We start from the raw sequence: 13104 nt of genomic DNA, 5'->3' as shown, positions 1-13104 counted from the left end.
TCTTCCGCTCTTGAAGTCTATAGAACCGCTTGCAGGAAAGTTCTGAAATTTGGCACACAGATAGAGGACAGTCTGAACTGTCACCATACCAAATTTGCAGTCTGTAACTCAATCCCTCTAGCGCCACCAACTGTCCAAATTTTGCACTCACGTTTATGCTCATAACTTTTTAACCATAAGGGCTAGAAACAAAATTCTACTTTTTCGGACTCCGCCATTTTGATTTTCTTTAATAACCTACTTTTTCAAACTCCTAGACCGTTGGTCTGATTTTCATCAAATTCGAGTCAGATCATCTTCAAACCATCCTGGCAAAAAGCTATGGAATTCAAGTTGATTCGTCAAACCGTTCTTGAAAAACGCGCAAACAAATCTGACGAAGAATTAACATGCCATAATGGACGCAAGGTTATATCTCCGCAACGCTTTAACGTATTCTGACCAAACTTGGTGTGTGTTTGGGCAACCATCACCTGAGGCTACCTGCACAGTTTCGGCACAGTGCCACCTAGTGGTCAGGAGATATGAAAAAGGCTCTTTTTTCTAATAACTTCTAATGGGTTTGGCCAAAACTCACAAAACTGGTCTCTTTAGATTCGGTGCAGCATCGAGTCGAACAACGGCCAACTTTCCCATATCGACCATTTTGGGCGTCGGCCATTTTTTACAATGTATTTATAAAAAATGCAATTTTATGAACGTACAATTTTTTGGCGTATCGTTAAGAATCTCGGTATGTGTCATCGGCACCATGCCCTGGCAGTACTCAAAACATTTCGGGACAGCGACACCTTTCGGTCAAAAGATATAAAGATTATAATAACTTTTTATTAAATTGGCCTATTGTAATAAAACTGGTCTTGCCGAGAACATTGATACCAATTTTGCCATAGTCGGCCTAACTTCCTGGCCGCCATTTTGATTTCCTTTAAAAACGTACGTTTTCGAACTCCTAGACCGTTGGTCCGATTTTCATCGAATTCGAGGCAGATCATCTTCAGATCCATGCCGGCAAAAATGTATGGATTTTGTGTCTATATAGTTTTCGTAGACCGCATCAACAAAGTTGATGGCATGATGCCAAACTGACTCTGAGGCTTTTTCTCCGCAATGATTTGGTATATTGACACCAAACTTTGCATGTGTCATTGTCACCTCACTCCGACCACAAGACATCAATTTGGTCCCAGCGCCACCTATTGGTCGGAAGTGATAAACCATTAAATCATATGACTAGTGACTGTATTTGTGATTTTTCAGCCATTCTGCCTGAAATAATCTTAATACGTATTTAATTTCTCATTATTGCAGCTGGTCTGATGCTCCCAGCTATGCTAGCATGACTTATCGTGCCTTCTTTGTGCTTGGCCCATTAATGGCTGCTTGCAGCTATATTTTCATGTTGACTTTGTGATTCAGAAAACACCCAAGAGACGCTTCATGGCTGGCATGCAGACAGAAGATCAGCAGACCTTCTGGTAAAATAAAAGCCTCTAACAGCATTTGTGAATGAGCATTTGTGCTTTCATGCACGACATTTCATAAAAGACTGCCATCAATAACAAAACATGCATTGCTAAAATTTTTCCTCTTCTCTGAACGAACGACATGATTTAAACGTGCATTGCAAAGCCATTCAGTGACTTTATAAACATTTCTGTGTGTTTTTTTGTTAAAAGTTTAGCCATAGAAATCCCTTCAAGGTTTTCATGAGATGAAGCTCTTTGAAAACTGTGTTGAACGAATGAATTAGCAAGACCTTTTGTTCCACTCGAGCATATTGTAACATTACAAAAAGATTCACCCAAGTTAATTAGCTGCGTATATAATAACCAAGATAAATAATGTACTCATCAAACCATAAAACGGGTGTGTGTGTTTTAAATTACTGGTATATATTAGTAGTTCTTACATTTGTTTATCATTTGGATACAATAAACAATTTTTGCTCAGAAATTGCTAGTAAAAAAAGGCAAATAACACATTGAATTAAATATAACATTTTGAAGTAGAAATACTTAAGCTTACTCCAGTAATCTGTGCAAAATAATTTTTTACAGCGTAAATGCTAAAACACTGTCGCTTTTGTCCGAATTCATTTTAATTTCTCTGTACTGCTCATTAATGATTGGTTGCTCTAAAACATGTAAACAAAATTAGCATTTGATCAAAGCAGCTTCTCTCTTGTTTGTGCTTGATATCCACTTGAGATGTTGGGATTTTGGGCTGCAGTAATATTCCTTGGAAAAGAAAAATGAGGCTTGACTCCAGATTTGGGAATTGTTTACCCCTGAAGCGTCTCTGAATATCTCCAAACGTTAAACTAATCAATCTGAATTGCAGGCCTGCTAGCGAATCGAGAGGATCGTTTGCCATTTGATTAATTCAGACAAAACAGATTGAACGGGAAACGTCTGGGGAATGATTTGGAACAAAGTTAGTAGAGTCCCGATTAACCGTTTCCATAATCTTGCTTATTTCCAAGTGTAAGTGGGATTTAATTGGATTTTATCCAGTTTATTGAGAAGTACATTCTGATTAAACTTTATGAAGACAACTGCACACAAAAAACCATGTTAGTAGTAAATTGAGTGTTTAGCCATGTTTCCATCCACCTATTTTTATGTGCGTTTTGGGATATTGCATTAAAAAAGTGGATGGAAAAGCATAAATTCTAAAAATGACTTTTTATTCGATAAGAAGACGAGCATAAACTACGGTGGAAACATATTTACTGAATAAATCCCTCAATGACCTCATGTGACTGCCCCAGCGGAGGCTGTGATTGGATAACTGGAGTAACCAGCGATGCTTCACTTCGCTTACTTTAGTAAAAGTGCTTCAGATATTGAGTGCTCGAGTCGTCGTGTCTTCATGCCAAGCAGAGATTCATGCGTTTCATAATTATCATACAAACTGTTCACACTGAACACACATTAGCCGTGTTTCCATCCACCTATTTTCATGCAATTTTGGGATATTGTATAAAAAAGAAATGCTGGATGCACCGAAAAAAGTGTTCAGTTCACTTACTTAAAAAAAATTTAGTAAACCCTTTGCCTTAAAATGAAGTAAATAAACTTAATGCTTAATTAAAAAAATTAAGTTATATGAACTTGACAATTCCACATTACTTTATTTTTTTGATTAAGCATTAAGTTTATTTAGGCTACTTTATAATTATAAGGCAACAGGTTTCTTCAATTTTTTTTAAGTTAAAGGGATACTCCACTTTTTTTGGAAATAGGCTCATTTTACAGCTCCCCCAGAGTTAAACAGTTGAGTTTTACCGTTTTCGAATCCATTCAGCCGATCTCCGGGTCTGGCGGTACCACTTTTAGCATAGCTTAGCATAGATCATCGAATCGGACAGGACCATTAGCATCTCTCTCAAAAAAATGACCAAAGAGTTTCGATATTTTTCCTATTTAAAACTTGACTCTTCTGTAGTTACATCGTGTACTAAGACCGACGGAAAATGAAAAGTTGCGATTTTCTAGGCTGATGTGGCTAGGAACTATACTCTCATTCCTGCGTAATAATCAAGAAACTTTGCTGCCGTACCATGAGTGCAGCAGGCGTAATGATATGACACAGCGCCTGAAAATAGTTCTAATAGGTTAGACAAACTTAGTCCCGGTCACGTTGGAAGTTACTGAGCTGGGGACTATTTTCAGGCACTATTTACTGATATTTACTGATATTACTGATATTTTGCACCAATTTCCCAGCAAGTGTTGATTTTGTTCTCTTGAACACATGGGATGGAAACGCTGCTTTATTCACAAGTGTTTTATGCAATATTCCAACTTAGTTAAATTTGCACCTGTGGATGGAAACTGAGCAAATGTCATGTTGAGTTCAAGGCAATACTCAATACTCCTGTCCGTTTGTGTTTTAGCAAAGTAAAGGTGTAAACCACAGACACACACTCACCATAGTCGTCTCCGTCACTGAGCCGAAGCTGTTGATGAATATATTGCATGTGACGTTCACAGGTGGACCTGCAGGAACACATGATGTTACAAACCAAACAACTGCAACATATTAAGCCAAAATTCACCATTCAAGCCTATAGCTGACATATACAACCATTCAAAATTAAGCTTTTCTTGATCAAAATTTGATAAAAAATACAGTATAAAAACAGTGAAATATTATTCCAGTATAAATCATCTGTTCTCTATGTGAATATATAGTAAAGTGTAATTTATTCCTGTGATCAAAGCTGAATGTTCAGCATCATTACTCCAGTCTTCAGTGTCACATGATCCTTCACAAATCACTCTAATATGAGGATTTGATGATCAAGAAACATTTATGATTATTATCAGTGTTGGAAAAAAAATGTTTTAATGCAAACTGTCATAAATTTTTTTTTCATGATTCTTTGATGAATAGAAAGTTCAAAAGAACATCATTTATTTGAAATAGAATCTTTTGTAACATTATAAATGTTACATTATACTGTCACTTTTGATACATTTAATGCATCACCGCTGAATAATTGAACAAATTGTTTTGTTTTAGTGTAACTAAAATAATACATATCAAGGTCCAATTGTATTATATATTTAACTGTATTCTGTGCTTCACTTTGATCTTCTGAACAGTTTTGAGGCTTGTATTAAAGCATCTCGTGTTTCTGCCTCTTTAATCAATAACTTTGTTTTATCCCTCATTTGTAAGTCACTTCAGATGAAAGCCTCTGATAAACAAATGTAAATGGAAATATTGCTCTGAATGTTTTTTTTTTAAACCGTTTGAATGTTTTTTTTTCTCTCAATCAGAAGAAACAATTTCAAAAGAACAATCAGTTTAATGCAAAAAATAAAACAGTAAATATCTTACTGTAAAAAAATATTTTCGAAGTTATCGTTGGAAAATACTAGTATTTCTACATAATTTTACATTTAAATCAAAGTGTTACTTGCTGTTTTTTTAAGTGAAATTGTTTCTACACCAAACTCTTTTCAGAGAATATCTCTCAGCTAATTTCTAGATCATATACAGTCTGTCATTCTTGTTGAAAATCATGAGAGGAGTTTATTAAAGTACTCTAGGTGCAGGTTACTAAAAATACTCCTTTAGATGCGCCTCGGAGGTATTCTGAACCTCGTGAATGTTTTCTAACAAGATTGCATTTTAATCACTCCTGGGCTTAAGCTGGACTGTGACGCTGTTTTCTTCTGGAAACAGACTTTGTTGCATTATTTTCCTGTTATCTCTGTAAAGCTGCTTTGTTATAACAATCTGTGTTGTAGAAAGCGATGTATAAATAAATGTGACTTGACTCAAACATCCATCCGTGCCAAAATAAACTGAACCAAAGCTGCCGCTCGTCTGTGACAGACATATTCAGATTCAACTTTAATAGCAACAAATAAAGCCAGGTGTGTGTGAGGAAGAGTTCTGCTTCTTCCTCATGTTCATCTGTGTTTAGTGTGTAATGTTGATGTTTGAGCATCAAAAAGTCCCTCCATTACAACAAGAAACAAAGTCGCTTTCCAGAACCTTCACTGTCTCTGATGTTCAGCGGTGGATCAAACATCACGACCTTAAAGAACCAGTTAAAGACATCTTTCACTAGTCTTAAAGGGGTCTTATTATAATTTTTAACATTTACATCTGTCTTCAGTGTGTAATGTTGAAGTTAGAGCATTAAAAAGTGAGTTATTCTCTATATCAGTGTCAGTGAACTCCTGAAACGCCTCCATTGTAGTCTTGAGTTTCTTCCGGGAACGAACACGTCACAATATTCCTCATTATAATAATTCATACGCAGAATAAAGGGGCGGGGCCTGGTTGAGTTAGTTAGTAGTGTGTTAAACTGGCGGTTATGGTAAGGGGCGGGGCATTTCCCAAACACACTCGAAGCGCTCGACCAATCACAACACACTGCTCCAGCCGACCAATCAGAGCACAGTGTGAAGGAGGGGCTTCATAGAGACAGGAAGTAAACAGAGCGTTACTGACAGACTGGGAAGAGAGGAGCCGTAACAATGGAGAATATGAGGAGAATAATCAACATTCAAGCAGGAAAATCTCTTCTAGAGCTCAAAAACAGCATCAATATTTGTAATATCCTCTTTAAATAATACATCAGAAGAACTCCAGTGTGTTCTTTAGCCTGTCCTCTGGTTTGACAGGCACCAAAAAAAAAACATGTTATACTTTAACCAAAGTACCACCAGCTTCCAGGAACCTTCTCAATATTGCATGGGCAGATGAATGTGGAATATAGTTGTGTGGATTACTGCAATGATGCTTTTATGTTGTCTTATGGTGTGTTTGGTAATACTTTACAATAAGGTTTCATTAATGAACAACACTTCTACAGTATTTATTAATCTTAACTCAACATTTACTCATCTTCACCCTTTATTCAAATATTATTATAGATTATGTAGTCATATTGTGTAGTTGTGCTTGTTTTATTAGTGATAATAACGCAATGAAACATGACGAATCGTGCAACATCATTTTTGTCCAGGCAAAGAAATTGTGAACACATGCAAAAATGAGAGAATCAACCAAATATTAATAACTGATTATGTTGTAGTCAGTGTTTGCTTTTCCTCTCTGCTTTTTGTTTCTGTGCATTTTTTTGCATCGTAAAATAAAACATTTATCTGTAGTTTGACTAATTATTTTGTTCACCATCACCAAGTTTAGTGTTTGTTCTTCCCTCATATTTAAAAATATCAAATGTTTTCCTTATATTTTGATGGTTTGATCAAACTTGTAGAGTCATTAAAAAATATCCTAAATGCTTTAAAAATGTTATTGCTTATTGTTGGTTCATGTTAGTTCATGCATTAATCTGTGATAGACCTTTTTTGTGGGTTTTCCGTTTAAATGAAAAGTGAATCTGTTAATAATCTGTCCCGGTCATATTTCACCCAAAACTAATACATTATATTTTGCATAATGAAAGGAAGCCTTTAGTTTTTTTCTGCATTGTGACATTATTTTAATCAATTATGCACATTTCATCCAAAATACTTATTGCTGTAATTGAACAAAAAATCTGTGTAATATGAAAAAAAAGTAATTTACATTATGGTTGTATTTGTTGCACTAAATAAATCATTAAAGCAAGTTAGGGAAAATATGTAAAAAAATATATAAGTCTATTTTTACCAACATTGAACAATCTTAAAAAAAATCTTCTTGTGTTTCACAGAAATAAATAACAGCATATAGATTTGGAAAGACATCATGAGGGTGAGTAACTAATTACATAATTATATATTTCTATCTATCACGATTGTTCAAATGTTTGGGGTCAGTATTTATTTATTTTTTATTCATCAAAGACGCATTAAATTGATTAAAAGTGACAGTAAAGACATTTATAATGTTACAAAAGATTCTGTTTCAAATAAATGCTGTTCTTTTGAAAATTGAAATGAAATTTTCATTGAATGAAAATGAAAATCCTTTTTAAAATGTGAAAAATATGAAATATTTTCAACACTGATAATAATCATAAATGTTTCTTGATCATCAAATCATCATATTAGAGTGATTTCTGAAGGATCATGTGACACTGAAGACTGGAGTAATGATGCTGAACATTCAGCTTTGATCACAGGAATAAATTACACTTTACTGTATATTCACATAGAAAACAGCTGATTTACAGTAGAATAATATTTCACTGTTTTTACAGGTTTTATGTATTTTTAATCAAATAAATGCAGCCTTGGTGAGCAGAAGAGACTCTTTCAAAAATATAAAAAAAATCATCCCGCCCCCAAAACTTTTGAACAGTAGTGTGTGTGTGTGTGTATATATATATATATAAAGAATATTGTTGGCTCTTTGATGAATGTTAAATGTATGTGTAGAAATACCTGTAAATCAGTCTGAAACTCTTGATGTCTGAAAGCAGCATCAGAATGTTTGACTGATTCACATTCAGATTGTAATCCAGAACTGAACCTGCCTTTGAAGTTGGGTCGAATCCGCGCATCATATCCCGAAGTTCGGCCCATCAGTTTGTCCAGGAAATCTGAGGGCGACATCGCAGATGAAGATTCCCGAGCGAACAGTCTCTCGTTCTCTTGACCTGCCGTTATCCTGAGACACGGAGTCAGTAAACATCACTAAACATTCACTAAACATCAGTAAACATCAGTAAACATTCACTAAACATCAGTAAACATTCATTAAACATCAGTAAACATTCAGTGAACATCAGTAAACATACACTAAACATCAGTAAACATCAGTAAACATCAGTAAACATCAGTAAACATTCACTAAACATCGGTAAACATTCATTAAACATCAGTAAACATTCAGTAAACATCAGTAAACTTTCACTAAACATCAGTAAATATTCACTAAACATCAGTAAACATCAGTAAACATTCACTAAACATTCATTAAACATCAGTTAACATTCACTAAACATCAGTAAACATTCACTAAACATTCATTAAACATTCACTAAACATTCATTAAACATCAGTTAACATTCACTAAACATCAGTAAACATTCACTAAACATCAGTAAACATTCACTAAACATTCACTAAACATCAGTAAACATTCACTAAACATTTATTAAACATCAGTAAACATTCACTAAACATTCACTAAACATCAGTAAACATTCACTAAACATTTATTAAACATCAGTAAACATTCACTAAACATCATTAAACATTCACTAAACATCAGTAAACATTCATTAAACATCAGTAAACATTCACTAAACATCAGTAAACATTCACTAAACATCAGTAAACATTCACTAAACATCAGTAAACATTCACTAAACATCAGTAAACATTCATTAAACATCAGTAAACATTCACTAAACATCATTAAACATTCACTAAACATCAGTAAACATTCATTAAACATCAGTAAACATTCACTAAACATCAGTAAACATTCACTAAACATTTATTAAACATCAGTAAACATTCACTAAACATTTATTAAACATCAGTAAACATTCACTAAACATTCACTAAACATCAGTAAACATTCACTAAACATTTATTAAACATCAGTAAACATTCACTAAACATCATTAAACATTCACTAAACATTTATTAAACATCAGTAAACATTCACTAAACATCAGTAAACATTCACTAAACATTTATTAAACATCAGTAAACATTCACTAAACATCATTAAACATTCACTAAACATCATTAAACATTCACTAAACATCAGTAAACATTCATTAAACATCAGTAAACATTCACTAAACATCAGTAAACATTCACTAAACATCAGTAAACATTCACTAAACATTCATTAAACATCAGTAAACATTCACTAAACATTTATTAAACATCAGTAAACATTCACTAAACATTTATTAAACATCATTAAACATTCACTAAACATCATTAAACATTCACTAAACATCAGTAAACATTCATTAAACATCAGTAAACATTCACTAAACATCAGTAAACATTCACTAAACATCAGTAAACATTCACTAAACATTCATTAAACATCAGTAAACATTCACTAAACATTTATTAAACATCAGTAAACATTCACTAAACATCAGTAAACATTCATTAAACATCAGTAAACATTCACTAAACATCAGTAAACATTCACTAAACATCAGTAAACATTCACTAAACATCAGTAAACATCAGTAAACATTCACTAAACATTTATTAAACATCAGTAAACATTCACTAAACATCAGTAAACATTCACTAAACATCAGTAAACATTCATTAAACATCAGTAAACATTCACTAAACATCAGTAAACATTCACTAAACATCAGTAAACATTCACTAAACATTTATTAAACATCAGTAAACATTCACTAAACATCAGTAAACATTCATTAAACATCAGTAAACATTCACTAAACATCAGTAAACATTCACTAAATATCAGTAAACATTCACTAAACATCAGTAAACATTCACTAAACATCAGTAAACATTCATTAAACATCAGTAAACATTCACTAAACATCAGTAAACATTCACTAAACATCAGTAAACATTCACTAAACATCAGTAAACATCAGTAAACATTCACTAAACATTCATTAAACATCAGTAAACATCAGTAAACATTCACTAAACATCAGTAAACATCAGTAAACATTCACTAAACATCACTAAACATCACTAAACATTCACTAAACATCACTAAACATCACTAAACATTCACTAAACATCACTAAACATTCATTAAACATCAGTAAACATTCACTAAACATCAGTAAACATTCACTAAACATCAGTAAACATTCACTAAACATCAGTAAACATTCACTAAACATCAGTAAACATTCGTAAACATGACTAAACATCAGTAAACATTCACTAAACATCAGTAAACATTCATTAAACATCAGTAAACATTCACTAAATATCAGTAAACATTCACTAAACATCAGTAAACATTCACTAAATATCAGTAAACATCAGTAAACATTCACTTAATATCAGTAAACATCAGTAAACATTCACTAAACATCAGTAAACATTCACTTAATATCAGTAAACATCAGTAAACATTCACTAAACATCAGTAAACATTCACTTAATATCAGTAAACATCAGTAAACATTCACTAAACATCAGTAAACATTCACTTAATATCAGTAAACATCAGTAAACATTCACTTAATATCAGTAAACATCAGTAAACATTCATCACTAGAATAGAATAAAGTAGAATTCAAGAAAATATTGATTTTTTTTTTCAATGTCATATCATGGCACACAAACAGAATAAATATTCTGCATAACAGAATTAAATGAGGCTATACAGCGGGGCTAGTTGTCACACTTTTAATTTTTTTTTACTTTTTGCGTTTTATTTTTTAATGTCAGTGTCTGTTTAGACACACAAACATAAAAATGTCCACCGTTGTTGTCCAGGAAATAAGAAACAGGCATTTAACACAGTGGGGCATGTTGTCACACTATTCACACACACAAATAAAATAAAAATAATGAATAAAAAAAAGTGACACAACTTGACATTTTAAGAGAAATACCTCACCTTCATTAAATAGTGACTTAATGTATGTAAATGTAGTTTTATTTGTTTACTTATTAACCAACATATATTACAAAAATATGATACAGAATTCACAAAAATAATAAAAATTTGCTTTGAAACCAACAAACTAAAGCCCTGCTAGAGAAAGTGAGCGTTGGTTTGACTGGACTTTTTGATATTTTCATTGACATTCTAATTTTCCACCTTATGCTTTTTAACATAAATGTTCTTTTTTGACATTGATTATTCCGTGAAGAACCTCTCAAATCTGTGGAACCTTTCAAATGCACAAAAGGCTCTTTATGGTGGGAAAAGGGCTCTTTAGATTATTAAAATGTAGGGGAAAAGCAGTACTATTCAATTAAAGGATCTTTATGGAACCAAAAATGTTTTTTATATGTTTACAGTCAAACTGCAGGACACTATAGTTCATTTCTGTGAGTGAGGAGAGCAAAATAAAGTAAACTGTGACATATTATACCCAATAACTCTCCATACAGAGACTACCAGTGACATTGATAAAGACACTTTGAGCTGATCATGTTTTGCTGAAGTGTGTTTTCTTTAATTGCTAATGCTCTTTTTACACACAGACTGAACACAATGAAGCATTGCTTGGTGAACTGGTTGAGCTAAACTGGTATTATCTAATTGTGTAGTTAAATTTAACAGCTGACAGATATTCAACATAATTCATGTGTGAGACAGTCTAACAGAAGGACGGACAAAACCAGTCAAATATCAACTGAGTTCTGCTCAGATTTTATTACCGTTTTCTAAACTATAGCGAATAAACTGTGATAATGTGAGACATGTTGAAGGTGTCTGAATAAATTTTCGTTTTGACTGTATGTGTTTGGAACCAACAAGACGATCTAGATTATGATTAGACCTGTGACAACTAGCCCCGGTCTCCTTTAACATTACAGAAACAGAATGGAATCCTCATCTCTGGTTGTAACTGTAACTCCCGATTGTTCTTTGATGTTTTCTTTGCCGTTCTCATTTTCATTCGAGCATTCTTTAATTGCCATGGCAACGCACGTCAGCATCCGCGCACAAGAGAACGAGCCGAAACGCTCTTATAAACGATATGTATACTAATATACGGCTAATGTTGACTAATATATAAGCTAATATATGACTAATGTTGCTTTGACAGTCGCGTCGGGAAGTAATAATTGAAGTACATACCTGAAGTTGTGCATTCCTATCAAACACGCGAGTAAAGTTGAGAGGAGTTTCACAGAAGGGCGAGTCATTCCCGAACACCCGTCGTGTTTTCTCCAGAACTAAAGCACAGTTTTCCTCAGGTGAACCCAGAACCACTTCAGCCCAGATTCTCATGGTTTATCCGACACCGAGACGCACCGCGTCCACGACAAAACCCGCAAAGCTCCTAAAATCATTCCGCGCTTGAAGGAAACACCATTAGAGATGACAAGAGAAATCCTGCTTGTGATGAAACGGTGTGTGTGTGTGAGAGAGAGAGTGTCGAGTGTGTCAGTGCCTGAGCATCTCTTTAAATCACAGGCGCGCGCGGGGTTCAGCACTCGGGCAGCTCCGCGCCTCTCTGTGCGCATGCGCAACTGTTTCAAAGTGGCAGATCGTGAGTGGATTTTGATCAGGGAGGGACATTGGAATATTATTAGGGTACGAATTTTGGAGGGTTTCATTAAAGCTTGAACCAGGATCTTCATATACAAGAGATTTGCGCTCGTCTTTAATTCCCTGTAGTGTCCTATATCCGAGTGAAACGCTTCGCGAACAAGAACAAATGTAGGCGGGGCTTGATTGTGTCTGTGGGGAATTGATTGGATGGTTGTGGTTAGTGAGAGGTTGCTCCGCCCTCGTCATCAGAGAAGAGAAGAGATGTCGCTGTTATTCTGATTCAAGATTATTAACACAATAATGATGTGCACCTATAAATCATTTAGAATAAACACTGCAATATTCCATAAAAAAACAAGAAATGTCCCATTTTTTTTTAGTTATTCAGTAATTCGCACACTGATTCGATTCACTTAAACATATGTTTTTGTACATAAAAATTAATAAACATCATATATTCTCTATATTGCAGGTCAA

The 13104-nt window shown here is 33.8% G+C and overlaps 1 protein-coding gene across 1 annotated transcript in view; it reads right to left on the bottom strand.

Moving 5' to 3' along the window:
- The window catches only part of glra2 (glycine receptor, alpha 2), a 24830-nt gene extending 11726 nt beyond the window's left edge, over positions 1-13104 (bottom strand). The window contains exons 1-3 of the mRNA XM_084421174.1: positions 12211-13104; positions 7952-8085; positions 3937-4004 (exon numbers count right to left, since the gene is read on the bottom strand). Of these exons, the coding sequence (XP_084277300.1) occupies positions 3937-4004; positions 7952-8085; positions 12211-12278 (270 nt within the window). The 5' untranslated portion in view covers positions 12279-13104. The remainder of the gene's footprint in view (positions 1-3936; positions 4005-7951; positions 8086-12210) is intronic.

The sequence above is a fragment of the Rutilus rutilus genome (genome assembly GCF_951802725.1).
Source record: "Rutilus rutilus genome assembly, chromosome: 10".
NCBI lineage: Eukaryota > Metazoa > Chordata > Actinopteri > Cypriniformes > Leuciscidae > Rutilus > Rutilus rutilus.
Note: the sequence above shows the minus strand (reverse complement) of the source record. Positions and strands in the feature narration are given on the sequence as shown.